This window comes from Heptranchias perlo, chromosome 20 (genome assembly GCF_035084215.1).
Source record: "Heptranchias perlo isolate sHepPer1 chromosome 20, sHepPer1.hap1, whole genome shotgun sequence".
NCBI classification, from domain to species: domain Eukaryota; kingdom Metazoa; phylum Chordata; class Chondrichthyes; order Hexanchiformes; family Hexanchidae; genus Heptranchias; species Heptranchias perlo.
In genome coordinates this window covers 45851002-45866860 of record NC_090344.1, presented here as the reverse complement: position 1 = coordinate 45866860, position 15859 = coordinate 45851002, and the positions used below count along the sequence as shown (strand labels likewise).

Here is a 15859-nt window from a genome sequence, read left to right as displayed (position 1 = left end):
AAGCATTTGGAGCATAAAGTGGAAGTATGAAAAGGCAAAAAACATCAAGCTAATTCCATACCAGCAAATTTTGCAGCACTATTAAAAGGATGAATTTCCAAGCAGGTGCAGCACATAATAGAATCATACAATTATTCCAGCACAGGAGGAGGCCATTCGGCCCATTGAGCCTATGCCGGCTCTTTGTAAGAGCAATCCAGTTAGTTCAATTTCCCCTGCTCTTTCCCCGTAACCCTGCAAATTTGTTTCCTTCAAGTATTTATCCAATTCCTTTCTGAAAGCCACGATTGAATCTGCCTCCAACACCCTTCCAGGCAGCGCATTCCAGATCATAACCACTGTGTTAAAAGGGTTTTCCTCATGGCGCCTTTGGCAAAAGAACCAATCACCTTAAATCTGTGTCCTCTGGTTCTCAACCCTTCCACCAATGGGAACAATTTCTCTTTATTTACTTTATCTAAACCCTTCATGATTTTGAACACTTCTATCAAATCTCCTCGCAACCTTCTCTGCTCGAAGGAGAACAACCCCAGCTTCTCCAGTCTATCCACGTAACCGAGATCCCTCAACCTGGGAAACATTCTAGTAAATCTTTTCTGCACCCTGTCTAAGGTCTTCACATCCTTCCTAAAGTGCGGTGTCCAGAATTGGACACAATACTCCAGTTGTGGCATTTATAAATGTTCATCATAACTTCCTTGCTTTTGTACTCTATGCCTCTATTTATAAAGTCCAGGATCCCGTATGCTTTTTTAACTGTTTTCTCAACCTGTCCTGCCACCTCCAAAGATTTGTGTACATATACCCCCAGGTCTCTCTGTTCCTGCACCCCCTTTAGAATTCTACCATATAGTTTATATTGCCTCTCCTCATTCTTCCTGCCAAAATGTATCACTTCGCACTTCTCTGCATTAAATTTAATCTGCCATGTGTCTGCCCATTCCACCAGCCTGTCTATGTCCTCTCGATGTCTATTACCATCCTCCTCACTGTTCACTACACTCCCAAGTTTTGTGTCATATACAAATTTTGAAATTGTGCCCTCTACACCCGAGTCCAAGTCATTAACATATATCAAAAAAGCAGCGGTCCTAGTACCGACCCCTGAGGAACACCATTGTCTTACCTTCCTCCAGTCTGAAAAACAACCGTTCACCACTACTCTGTTTCCTGTCACTCAGCCAATTTCGTATCCATGCTGCCACTGCCCCTTTTATTCCACGGGCTTCAATTTTGCTGACAAGTCTATTACGTGGCACTTTATCAAACGCCTTTCAAAAGTCCATGTGTACAACATCAACAGCATTGCCCTCATCAACCCTCTCTGTTACCTCATCAGAGAACTCAATCAAGTTAGTTAAACACGATTTGCCTTTAACAAATCCATGCAGGCTTTCCTTTATTAATCCACATTTGTCCAAGTGACTATTAATTTTGTCCCGGATTATCGTTCCAAAAGCTTCCCCACCACCGAGGTTAAACTGACTGGCCGAGTTTATCCTTACACCCTTTTTTGAACACGGGTGGTTTATCCTTACACCCTTTTTTGAACACGGGTGTAACATTCGCAATTCTTCAGTCCTCTGGCACCACCCCTTCAGGAGGATTAGAAAATTATAGCCAGCACCTCTGCAATTTCCACTTTTACTTCCCTCAGCAACCCAGGATATATCCCATACCAACCGGGTGACTTAACTACTTGAAGCCAGTCAGCCTTTCTAGAACCTCCTCTATCAATTTTCACCCCATCCAGTATCTCAACCACCTCCACTTCTACCGTGACTTTGGCAGCATCATCTTCCGTGGTACAAAGGTGCAAAGTACTCATTTCGTACCTCAGCTATGCCCTCTGCCTCCAAGCATACATCTTTTCGGTCCCTAATCGGCCCCACCCCTCCTCTTACTACCCGTTTTCTATTTCTATGCCTATAGAAGACTTCTGGATTCCCTTTTATGTTAGTCGCATACACATACCACCATACAAACTATACACAGACAATACAGGTGAGAAATATCAATGTCATATACAGATCAAATCTAAAATCTGTCCTCATTTGCACAGACATGCACAGAACACAGACTTCAGATACCCCCAACAAATTTCCTGGGATGGTGATCACAATGACCTGCACCATTACGGGGAAAAAGATGATGTTGTGCATCTAGCCATAGAAAACACTGTATAAAAGATCAGGTTCATTTGTAGGTTTTTTTTTTGAAAGAGGCAGGGAAAGAGACTGAATTTTTGTGGCCAACAAGCTCAAACGACAGTACTGGGGCACAGCACACATGTCCACTTTTTGCACCCAGAGTCATCAGCAAGCAATCCCTGGTAAGGTAAAGTAATGTATGGTGTGGCCGGAAGCCAAGTGAAGTTTGACCTGCCCCACCAAAGCACCACAATCCACCTCTCCACCAGTGCACCGTTGTAACACTTCTGCTTTCAACGTACATCCACAAGTTTGTGCCAAATAATCATCAATTGGATTGTGAACTTACAGCCACTTGTAATTGGGTTGGAGTTATCCAAACACCTTTCACGCTGGATCCTTATACCAACAAAGGGACAAGATTTTTAACCCATCAGTTTGCTCTGGAAGCAAATGCAAGTTTGAAACTACAACGTCTGAACCCAATGCATCACCCAGTTCATCCCGCACCACAAGAATTACTCATTCCTTCTCTCATGACGCCAAGATATTAATTTCACAAGCAGAATACTTCACTGTCAAATGCTGCATTCAAGATCCCTTCCACTTCTGAAACCAAAACCCCAGATGGATTACAGCCATGGGTTCACAAAGAAGTACAGTCAGTACAGTCAATGGTCGCCATCACCAGAGAAAGAGCTTGGAAATTTGAACCAGTAAACCTGGATCAGAATTGGCCCCCTTTTTAGGGCCACTTGCCTATGGTGGAAGAAGAGGTTTCAAGGAGGCTGGCTTCATGTTGGACAGGGCTTCTGCCCTCAGGGGGCAATGAGTGCACAACAATTTGTCCACACACATTGGCTCAAAAGGAAGCAACTGTGTTCTAAGGTGAAAGTTACTGAACTCAAATTAGAATCTTGGCTCACAGGACTACATGTGAAGTTTCAGGAAAACTGAAACCCCAACAGTTCACAAGATATTAATCATCTTCAAAGCAGTCATTTAGAAGGGACTGTGTTAAATATTTAAGTCCATTTCTGGAAAGTAAATGAAGGGGAAGCACAAAGCACTATGTGGAGCCTACATTAGTGGCAACATTTTCTGAAATTAAGTTAAGATTTCATGGAAAGAGATCTCGGAGAGAAAAGCTGGGCAGAACACAAATTAAATTTTTGGCAAAGTACCACAGGGTTACGTACACCCGTGGCACCATAACCCAACAAGAATCAAAACCCTCGGGCGAGGAGCAAAATATACGGCTGTATTATGTGGTTGCAACCCAAGTGTTAATAAGGTGACTGTTGTGTGGCATGGTTTCAGAATGTCTCTTCAAACAAATGCTCAAAAGGAACAATAATTCCAATCACAGAAATGTGATGCCCATATTTTGGGAAGTTCATAAGATACTGACAAGTATGAGTATATCCAAAGGATATGATCTATAAACCACCAGCGTTATTATCTGATACACCACAAACTCATCTCTTATAACCGATGCCACAAGTGGGATAATAGTCAAATCCCAGGGTCATAGATCCTCCAACAATACTGCATCCTTTGTAAATAGATAAAAGAACTAAAAAGGTATGTGTGAATTTTGGACACAAAAGATATTGAAGAGCACAATGCAGACTGGTTCCTTTGATACCTCTTCTCTTGCAGTGCCACTTTCAATTAAAACTATCTCCAGATTGAGGAATATGGTGTGATGGTATTCTGCTTTGCACTCCATGATGGAATCACCTGCTGATATTCAGTATCCAGGCTCAGGAGTGAATGAAGAAGGGCCATTTGGGTGAAGCACAGTCCCAGGAGGGCTGTGGAATCATGTCATAGGAAGAGTCAACTCTCTTGGAGCAGAGGTGTGAAAGGGAGAAAATACAAGGGCAGCTCATGGTAAAACACAAGCAATTTAGTACTCATCGACAAGTCAAAATTACCATTCTGTGGCCCATGACACATACTAAAGATTATTTTACAGTGAAATTATGCTACCTAGGCTTCCAATATGCAACCTCAGAGGGTTCTGATATTCAGTTTATATTGCCAGAAATCACCAAAGGTTGGAACCACTGTTGTGAAGCCAGGTTTGAAGTGAACTTGTTCCAGTTTGCACAGCCAGTATAACTCTGCAGTACAGCCTCCAGTTTCCTCTGGCCTGTCGTGTGCAGTTACAGGCCAGATTTTGTCAAATTATTTCTGATGCAACTCGCACATTATACAGGCTGCATGATTTCAACGATTGCTCAACAATTTTTTCTCTCTTGTCCTGAACACAACCAAACCTGTTTGGGTGCAATCCCACATGGTACCTTCTGGTACCACACCCATGTGTTAAGCAGGCTACTGGACCATGGTGGGGAGAGGTGTCAGACAATGGCATTCTCACTTGACTATGTTTCAGAGCGGTCACTGGCTGGTGATCAGCAATCACATCCTTGGCTTACTTTCAACTCCTAATTGCACCTTTCCATCCGCTGTTGAGGCCTTCTCATTTATCCGGCTGCGTTACACGCTGCCTTTTGCCAACTTCGATATCTGGAAGCTCAAGCCAACACAAATATTTCTTTGTTGTATTTTTTGGGATTCACTGTTAGCATTCAGTATTTTCTGTTCTCGGCACCAAAACTGAGTGCTTTCCATCATAAGATACTGAAGAGGTTATTTTGTTATACCCATTTCATACCATCTTGGCAGTGATACATTATCCTGTATTGTGTGGGAATGCCCCCAGTCGAGAAACTGCAGTGCTTCCTCAACCAAAAGATAGAGAACTGCAAAGGAAAATCTCCCCCTTCACCAACACTGAGGGCTTTCCTGATAACCGCCTGCTCAAGACTTCCACGTGGCAAAGGAAACCAGGGGCAGAAAAATAAATCTTTTCAATATACTGAACTCAAAAGACCTTCAGAATGTCTGAAAATAGCAGCTCAAAGAAGTTATTGTGCATCTTTTCTGTGGCTAAACCCACGGGTTTTTAATTTCTGTTTTTAAAGTCGCTTCAGTCAGTGGTTCATACTGATGAGAGATACCTTCCGCAGAATTTCACCACCACTGCTTTGTTCTTGTCAATAGATTTTTTTTTCCCCCTTTTGTAATCCCTTCCCTTCCCACAAACATGACGACATTTAATTTCCTCCTTGCTTCAGTTGACTACTGTCCAGTCAAAAGCCCAGACAACCTGCAACGATAGCATCAGACTTTGCTCGAGGTGACTTTCCCTCCATGAAGCTCCACTTGGGCCTGCGCTCAGCATCACGACTTGATAGCATGAGCAAGATATGGAGCCTGCTGTCTGGGGCAAATCACAGGTGTCAGACCATGGCCTCCAACTCTGTGGCACAGACGTTAAGAACTGCAAGCACTGCTCTTTTTAGGAAAAGCACTGCAATGTAATGCAATCCCCATTCCCTAATCTCGATGCCGATTTCTTAGGTGTTGCCCATGGAGAGTAAGAGAAACAGTTCTCCAAACAAAATCTTCTTTGGTTGTTCGTTCACCTTTCCCCACCTGCACTGCCCTCAGCATTAACAGTCGATAAGTGGCCTGGAGGGAAGACTTCCATCTGGCCTTCAGTATGCTGAAGCCCAAGTCAAGGAGTGATCTGGAATCGACAATCCCAGTGCTTCCCCACAGTGGTTCAGTTGAGATCAGGAACTCACAGGGGGAATCATAGGAAGCAGCCTGTGCTCCAGCCTCTGGTACTATGATATTCTCACATGGTGCGCCAACCAATATGTTTGTTTAGAAGGAAAGAGGAGCAAAGATTCTTTTCCAGGAGCACACAAACCTTATTGCAGTGAAATGGCACTCTCAATTCACCCTGGTTGTCCAAAGTCCAATCAAACTTTTAACCCTCATTTCATTTTTTTTTTCCGGTTTACAAAGTGAAAGGTGAAATTTAGGTAATGACTTGTCCAATCTGGAGCATTTCAATACATTTCCACTCACTCAGCTGATATCATATGTGGAGTTACAGCTCTTTGAAGCTCTCAATTTGCGACGGCAGTGTTCCTCCCGAAAGGGCAATGTGACTTAAATTGAGACAAGCACTCCCAAGGAGTGTTTCACTTGCCGATTTGATTATTCTTCCTTCTGGGGACGTGATCAGTGGCTGTGCACCACTCCCCTGAAAGCCCAGCAAAGGTCAGAAATCCAACATGCCAGAAAATCACTGGCAAAAACCTGGGTCTTTCTGCTCCACATCACAGCTTGTTGGAGCATCAAGTTTACAACATGCAGTTATACTGCCAACAATGGTCTCGACCCGATACCTACAACGATTGATGCAGGGCCGACAGAGAAAATAACGTTTTTCATGAAAGACCAGCTCAGTTATCGCACTCTCCTCTCGGAGTCAAGTCCCACTGCAGGTCTTCAGCACACAATATTGGCTGACGTCAGTACGATATTGAGAGAGAGTGTTAAGCATTGTTGGAGATACTGTCCTTTGGATGAGTTATTAAATCAGATATTAAATCAAGGTCTTGTTCAATTAACATAAAAAGATCCCTTGAGACTATTCCAAGAGCAGCAAAGGCGTTCTCACAGTGTCCTGGCCAACATTTATCCCTCATCTCATTCTGCCAAAACAGGTCATTTATCTCCTTGCTGTTTGTGGGACTTGGGCTGTGTGTAAATTGATTGCTATATTTCCTACAAAACAGTGACGACACTTCAAAAGTAATTAGTTGGCTGTAAAGTGCTTTGGGACATCTTGAGGACATGAAAGGTGGTATCCAAATGAAAGTTTGTTCTCTTACATTCACCACCAAATTGTACTATACATTTCCAATAAAGAATGACTCAAGTGCTGGGGTGTTTTCAAATTACACCTGCACGGTAACATGAACTCCTGTGACATAACCGGTAAATTACCTCAAAGCCACCTCTTTTTAATTAATTGATTTTTTAAACAGGAGAAGGCTTGATGTGGGTATAAGCCAGCAGCTCGATCAGATGACATCAGAGGCTTCAACAGTAAAACTTGAGCAGTTTGTGAATGTCTGTAGAACACAAGAGACTCCAATCACTTCCTGCAACTTACTGCCAGCTGCTAGTGTGCTTTCTAAAATAAATGCTGTGAACCAGGTTTTCCCTTACTGCACCAGCTGCGGAGTGCAAGGAAGGTGATGTGGCTGGGGGCAAAATAAAGGCGAGTGAAAGGGCACAAAAGACATGTGACATCACAAACAACAACTTGCATTTAGATAGCACCTTTAATGTAGTAAAAGCATCCCAAGGCATTTCACAGGAGCATTGTCAAACAAAATGTGACACCAAGCCACATAAGGAAATATTGGGACAGGTGACCAAAAGCTTGGTCGAAGAGGTTTGAAGGAGCGCCTTAAAAGGAAGAGAGGTAGAGAGGCGGAGGGGTTTAGGGAGCCGAGGCAGCTGAAGGCACGGTCACCAATGGAGGTGCGATTAAAATCGGGAATGCGCAAGAGGCCAGAATTGGAGGAGCACACAGAGATCTCGGAGGGTTGTAGGGCTGGAGGAGGTGGCAGAGATAGGGAGGGAGTGAGGCCATGAAGGGATTTGAAAACAAGGATGAGAATTTTAAAAATCGAGGCATTCCTGGACCGGGAACCAATGTAGGTCAGCGAGCACAGAGGTGATGGGTGATCGGGACTTGGGGCGAGTTAGGATACAGACAGCAGAGTTTTGGATGAGCTCAAGTTTATGGAGGGTGGAAGATGGGAGGCCAGCCAGGAAAGCATTGGAATGGTCAAGTCTAGAGGCAACATGAGGGTTTTAGCAGATGAGCTGAGGCAGGGGCAGAGACGGGCGCAGGGCATGCAATGCAGTGTTCAAGGATTAACAGTGGGCCCAGGTGGTATCACAAGATGAGAAAAGAAACATGCTGTTTATCAGTATAATTTCAGAGATGCATCATGACTTTAAGCAGGCTGGCGTGTTTTAATCAATAGAATAATTATAATGGAATTTGAGGAGGGAGCTAGCCCTATGCTTTTTAAAAAAAAACAGGCCTTGATTAAATCTTCAGTTTAACTAAACTGATATGGTGTCAGTTCATTTGAAGTGGTACCTGCTTTTTATGTTATACTGAAAGAGATGTATCAGAGTGTGAAAAGGCAATCCTGTAATAACCCAACACTCATCCTGTGACACACCTGGCTTCCTCTCACCGGATGTCACAGAACTTAGCAGGCAACCAAAAAAAAAATACAAGTTCAGAGTATCTCCCATTTATCAGTCACAGGAGGAGTTTTAATGCTAATTGTGATCAACTATTTCAATAAAAAGCCGTGGCTAGACAATTGCAGATCATAAAATCATGCAAATCTGACACCAAGTGTCCTAAAGGTAGAACTGCTGCCATTGAGGGTGTGGGCTCACCTTCGAAGAATGGGGAGGTGGGCACAGTACAGGAATAGTCATGCCTGAAAGTGACAAAGGCATAGATGAGGGTTTCAGCAGCCGATGTGCTATGTCAGCAGCATTTGGAGAGGGTTGCAAATTTATAAAATCACATTTTCATATGACAACAGAAAACCTTACAAGCCTTGCAGTTGCAGTTCACGAGGTCAACTGAACCACACATTTAGTTTCCAGCCTGTAACTCACTCCCACATAAAAGAAAACAAAACCAACTGACTACCACAAAAGCTTTAAGCACCATTTCAATTTCTGAGAAGAGCCACAGAGATTCTAGCAATGATTCAGCAAACAAAATAAAAGACCCTGAGATTTTTTTCAAAAGTGCACTGACAATAGAACAAGATATGAAGTGCTGCCATCACGGTGAAATCATACCCAAGCTTGAATCTCTGCTTTGAGAGAGAGAAGTGGGGTGAGGGGGGGGGAATATTCAGTAATTACTGACAAGGACAGTTGCAACCTCATGTGACATTGGGCAGGTGTGTTCTAGTTGCCAGCTGAAAACTGAGACTTTTCAAAGCACAGCATATTGGAGTTGCAGTCATGGGTTGAGTCACAACAGAATCTGTCGCTCAAATCAAAAGCCAAAGTCAAAGGACCAGTTGCATTAAGAGTGCACAAGTCCAAATAATTCAAGAAAAAAAATCAATACTTTTTTTATAAGTATACTCTCCAACATTGTGTACCATATCCTCAGATGTAAAAACAAGGTTACACACATCACTTCATTTGCAAAATGGACTATAAATCTGAAAGGGGAATAAAGTACAGAAAAAACAAATCTTTTTCCCACATAGCACCACTGAATTAAGAATCAGCAACTGGGGACTCACTCCTAACATGAATATAGTTTTTAAATCAGGTAAATATTCTAAACACCAATTAATATGGAAAAACACTTCCTCCTTCTCCGCTCCCCCTCTTGGTGCTCCTAGATTTTTCTTTGTAAGGAGACACTGCGTTGCCCCAGTGTCATCAACCCAAATTAAAGAAAACTAACACAAGTTGCACATCTTATCTGAGCTTGGCGCAAACAACAAACCCTACAAAAGAGAAAGGAAGCTTATCAAACTGAACAATATTGTTGTCCATAATCGAATAAAAATAGTATTCGATTTCAAGATTGCAAAACGACACCCATTCAGTAGGAGCATGAATTATAGACCCATCACAGTATAACTGAACCCAAAGTGGAAGTTACTGATTTAGATTATTAATGGACAATTTGATGATTTATTAACCACAAACTACAGCCAACTACACTCCCCCCTCACTACAGCCAACCTCAGGGAGGCTGGTGAGTTTGATGGAAAGGCGGCAGCATTGATCAGGGTGTCGGGATCACCAGAAACACTGTGGCGTTGAGTGAAGCGGCCGATCAGCCTCCTGGAGACCGGGAGTGGCCGTCAGTCTCAGGCCTCCAACACCCGGCTCCCCCCGGCCCCAGACTCCCGAACACCCACTTTTAATTTTTGTTTATTTCGATCGGTTTCGCTGACGGGGCACCATTTGTCCGAGGGTCCCAACGCCACAAAGAGCCGCGTTAACCCCCCTCCGCCCCCGGCCACTGATCCCTTTCTGTCCCTCCACCCCTCTCCTCTCACCTCCGCCATCTTGAGCCGCCGCCTTCTTCCGGGTTCGTGTGTCCCACGCACAGAGTTCCGACCGGCGAGCGGCGCACGAAAAGGGGCCGCCCTCCAACCCAGCACTGACAATCTGTAACCAAGAAACACTCTCATCTCAGATAGTCTTATATACATTAATATATATTGATCTGTTTAAATAGTTCTACACCATGTTCATATTATTCAGATTTAACTTTATTTTATTCATAATGTTCGTATTTATTACATCAGGAAAGTAGTTCGAAAGGCAGCCAATTTTGCTTCTCAAGGAGTAAAACAGAAAACTCTTGGAATCTCTACCCAGAGGGATAATTTAGAAAATAATACATTTGTTGGTATTTTATTACAATATAATTTATATTGCTGTGTCAATATTTATTATTCATGTAAATCAATTATTTACAAATGTTCATATTGTCTTTTCCACACCGCCTGAGGAAGGGGAAAGCCCCCGCAAGCTTGTGGGATTAAAAATAAAATCGTTGGACTATAACTTGGTGTTGTAAAATTGTTTACAATTCATATTTAAATGTTTCAATAGGTGAGCAGTAACTTGCCTTTAGGTCGCACCTTTAACTGAGAAAAATGCCCCCAAAGGCGCTTCACAGAACATATGAAGTCGTCTTGCTGTTAAAATTAAAGTGTTTTACTCATCAGTGAAATGTTTTGTTGCATTGCTTGAATCAGAGAATTGTACAGCACAGAAGGAGGCCATTCGGCCCATCGTGCCTGTGCCGGCTCTTTGAAAGAGTTACCCAATTAGTCCCACTCCCTCACTCTTTCCCCGTAGCCCTGCAAGTTTTTCTTTTTCAAGGATATATCCAATTCCCTTTGAACGAGTGCACATTTTTTTCCCTCGGGAATGGGAAATTGGTGACGAGTTGGGCTAAGCGCAACAAAAAATATTTATGCTTTGCCTTTGTGGCATGCCATTTCACCGATTGAGAATATGATATCTCGCAGGTACAATACTGGGCACTTAAAAGTACATTTTCACATGCTGATAGACATACATTGAGTGCACTCCTGAGAATGTGGAGTCACTGTGTGCTATCAAAAATTTGAATTATGGAATAATTTGGATTAAGCCATGTAAGATACACAACCAAGTGCAAACAATTAAATGATAAGAAAGTTTGAATTATGACTTTGAATTAATAAGAGGCAATTATATTGTCGCTAAAGTAAATGGCACTAAGGTAGGTAGTATGTACAGAGCACTGTAACATATGCCTCCTGTAAAGAAGCACCATGTTCTCATGCTGGCCTGGGGAATGAGATTCATTGTTGACTGATACTTGTCAGGTTAAACAAACCATCTTGTGATCAACCCCGTGAATTTAGAGTTGATGGTTTCTCATGGGAAATGAGTGCAATATATTTTCCCTTGGATAAACAGTGCTACTACTATCTACACTGAGAACAACTTACGTGTGCTGTGATGATCAGTGCAGCAGCAGAATGAATTGTGCTTTACTTCACGATAATTCACCCTGGAGCTGGAAGCCTTTGTTAGCCTTTCTTTGAGTCTTCTTGTGTTATGAACCAGTCCCCTGCAAACAAGGTGGGCACTCAGGCGACCTGCTATGTGCAGCCACTCTAGACAGTTTATTTATTATACTAGTGGATTTCTTTTGGCATTCCTCCTGGAAAGTGAGATGCTGCTCTGTTATATAACGGCAGGGGTATTACAACAACAACAACTTCAACAACTTGCATTTATATAGCGCCTTTAACCGAGTAAAACGTCCCAAAGTGCTTCACAGGAGTGATCACCAAACAAAATTTGACACTGAGCCACATAGGGAGATATTAGGACAGGTGACCAAAAGCTTGGTCAAAGAGGTAGGTTTTAAGGAGTGTCTTAAAGGAGGAGAGAGAGGTGGAGATGTTTAGGGAGGGAATTCCAGAGTTTAGGACCTGGGCAGCTGAAGGCACGGCCGCTAATCGTGGAGCGATTAAAATCGAGGATGTGCAGGAAGCGAGGATTGGAGGAGCGCAGAGATCCAGAGGGTTGTAGGGTTGGAGGAGGTTACAGAGATAGGGAGGGGCGAGACGATGGAGGGATTTGAAAGCAAGGATGAGAATTTTAAAATTGAGGTGTTCCTGGACCGGGAGCCAATGTAGGTCAGCGAGCAGAGGGTTGATGGGTGAACGGGACTTGGTGCGAGTTCGGATACGGGCAGCAGCGTTTTGGATGAGCTCAAGTTTATGGAGGGTGGAGGATGGGAGGCCGGCCAGCAGAGCATTGGAATCGTCGAGTCCAGAGGTAACAAAGGCATGGATGAGGGCTTCAGCAGCAGATGAGCTGAGGCAGGAGCATAGATGGACGATGTTATGGAGGTGGAAGTGGGCGGTCTTAGTGATGGAGCAGATATGTGTTCGGAAGTTCATCTCAGGGTCAAATACGACGCCAAAGTTGCGAATGGTCTGATTCAGGGAGAGGGATGGAGTCGGTGGCTAGAGAACAGAGTTTGTGGCAGGAATCGAAGACAATGGCTTCGGTCTTCCCAATATTTAGTTGGAGGAAATTTCTGCTCATCCAGTACTGGATGTCGGACAAGCAGCATGACAAATCAAAGGCAGTGGAGGGGTCGAGAGAGGTGGTGGTGAGGTAGAGCTGGGGTCATCAGCGTACGTGTGGAACATGATGGTGTTTTCAGATGATGTCGCCGAGGGACAGCATGGAATTGAGAAATAGGAGGGGGCAAAGGATAGATCCTTGGGGGGATCCAGAGGTAACGGTGTGGGAGGGAGAAGAGAAGCCATTGCAGGAGATTCTCTGGCTACGACTGGATAGATAAAAATGAAACCGGGCGAGGGCAGTCCCACCCAGCTGGACGACAGGTGTTGGAGAAGGATGGTGTGGTCAACTGTGTCAAGGCTGCAGACAGGCCGAGAAGGATGAGGAGGGATAGTTTACCATCGTCACTGTCACATAGGATGTCATTTGTAACTTTGATAATGGCCATTTCAGTACTGTGGCAGGGGCAGAAACCTGATTGGAGGGATTCAAACATGGAGTTGCAGGAAAGATGGGCACGGATTTGTGAGGCGACAACACATTTAAGGACTCTGAAGAAGAAAGGGAGGTTGGAGATGGGGCAGGAGTTTGCAAGGACAATGCACAACCTGCTGCTGAGGTGCAGTTGTCTTTCTGCTGATTCATCACTTTAAGGACATCAAGTTCAACAACTCCAAATAAGCACAAACGAGAGGTTAATTAGAATTTGGTTTTGGTGAGAGAGGTTGTCAAATGCGAAAAGAATTCTGGCTCCATGTTAATTTGCAAACTTTACTCACCAACGGCAAATAGCCTGTAATTGGTGTCAGTGTGAAATGACTGCCTTCCTTTCTCTTTCTCTTTATTACTTTTAACACTTTGAAGAGTGATTCATGCTCTAAAAATGTGTGTGTATCTATATATGTGAGTATATATATATATATATGTGTGTGTGTGTACACATATGTGTATATATCATACATAATTACATAAAATATACAGCACAGTAACAGGCACAAACTGGTCGATGCTGGTGTTTATGCTCCACACGAGCCTCCTCCCACCCCTCTTTATCTAACCCTATTAGCATCTCCTTCTCATCCTTTCTCCCTCATGTGCTTATCCCACCTCCCCTTAAATGCATCTATATTAGTCGCCTCAACTACTCCTTGTGGTAGCGAGTTCCACATTCTAACCACTCTCTGGGTAAGGAAGTTTCTCCTGAATTCCCCAATGGATTTATCAGTGACTATCTTATTTTTATGGCCCCTAATTTTGGTCTTCCCCACAAGTGGAAAACATCCTCTCCACATCTACCCGATCAAACCCTTTCATAGTCTTAAAGACCTCGATCAGGTCACCCCTCAGCTTTCTCTTTCCTGGAGAAAAGAGCCCTCGCCTGTTCAATCTTTCCTGGATAGATATTTATATATGTGAGTCTACATGCTTCAAAAGTATCTCAGGATTGTCAATAAGCTTGCCAGATCAGCAGTCGTGCTTTAATCGATGTTGGGCTGACTGATTATATGGTTAAAAAATTACTTTATGGTTCGGTTGTAAAGTGGTCTGAAAAGCCTTTCATTGAACATAATAGCCCAAGGGTAGAGACACCTGTATCGATAGTCAGAGTCTGAAAAGGACTGACTTTATATTGGTGCTGGGGCCAGACTGACCACTGTCGTGCTGCAATCAGTGCACCTTGTGGTCTGATACGATGGTAGACATCCTGTTAACTATCCTCCCTCTCTCACACACACACACACACACACACACGCACACAGACTTCCTTTCTTTCTAAGTACACAGGTGAAGGAGCATTTATTAATAATCAAAGGCGCCGGTTTAAAACTTTCATGGAAAACAACAAAATCATGGAATTTGATCCCTAAACGTTGGTAAAAATCCCTGGATCTCGATAATAAAAACCCAAAACAACCTATTCAGTCATCATTGAATCAGTACTTCTGATAATACATTGCATGTGACCTGTTGTCATAAAACAGCATGTCTTCCAAGGCCACTTTTAACTCCCGGTGGGAGCTTTTGCCAAAGGCAGATTTTAACTGATCTCCAAGTAGAGAAATAATAACAGATAGTTGATTTGTAATTTCAGAGATAAATTACACTGATGCTGTGTTAGACAGCTAGGTTGTTTCACAGGTCTGAATTCCAAAATTGCAGTGCATAGAAGACAGATCAGGGATGCTCAAAGTGTGGCTTCAGAGCCCTGGAAATCCAGTCCGTGAAGCTCATGCCACTCTGTCCTGATTGCGGTTGTATTTTTTAACCACTGGTTTGTGCTGTTTGAATTTCATGCAAGTTTGGAAAGGGCTGTCCCCAACTCTATCGCCACAGGGAAATCCGAAATCAGAAATACGTGAACATTTATGGGAAGGTGGATGGACACTTTATGGCTTCGATTTTAACTCCCCCCTTGCCTGGCGGAAACCAGGCGGTGGTGGGTAGGTGTTGGGAGAGGGGTGGGGGGAGTTAAAATGGGGCGAGGGACTTAACCATTCTTCCCCCGCCCCGATCTAGCCAACTGCAATTTTAAATTTAACGAGGCAAGGACACACACCCCGAGCCGACAGGGGTCGTCTTTAAATATGCAGGTCACCGGGGCCCGATCTGCGATTTTAACGCGAGGCCTGGGCGGTGTTGGAGGGGTCCAGCGGTGGTTTTCCCACCGAGCCAAACCTGGCGGGAGCTGGTCCGAGAGTCAGAAGAGGCCCAGCGCGGTAAGTTCCTCGAAAAAAAACAACTGAAGTTTCCTTGAAGGCCAGGAGGGACAGGAGTTCATCAATTATATTTTTTTATACAGCGAGCCCAGCAATGAAACCTTGGGGCTCCCTTGCCCCAGGCTTTCCCCCACCCCCTCCCCGAGATTTAACTGACTGCCCAGGCGGAGGCCTCCTGCAGCCTGAATTCCCGCTCCCGCCCGCCGGGCCAGGCAGTAATTCCTGCTGGGCTCGGTGCAGGTGGGGTCGGAGTCTGAACGTGGAAATGAGGCCCAGCTGTTAATATCTCTCCGGGTCTCGGGATGCGAGTTTGTCGCTCTCCCTGGATCCTCAGCGCGCGCCGATCCCGGCCGAAGATCCAGGCCCATGTGTGGAGTCTGGGGCTCGATTTAACACATCTACGCACGGCGCGCAAACTAAAACCCCAGGGATACTTCT

General features: G+C 44.1%; 1 protein-coding gene across 1 annotated transcript in view; it reads right to left on the bottom strand.

Annotated features, from left to right (window-relative positions):
- The window catches only part of LOC137335794 (golgin subfamily A member 7-like), a 33016-nt gene extending 22761 nt beyond the window's left edge, over positions 1-10255 (bottom strand). Inside the window, exon 1 of the mRNA XM_068001208.1 lies at positions 10160-10255. Coding sequence (XP_067857309.1) covers positions 10160-10168 — 9 coding nt within the window. The 5' untranslated portion in view covers positions 10169-10255. The remainder of the gene's footprint in view (positions 1-10159) is intronic.
- Positions 10256-15859: the final 5604 nt, after the last annotated feature.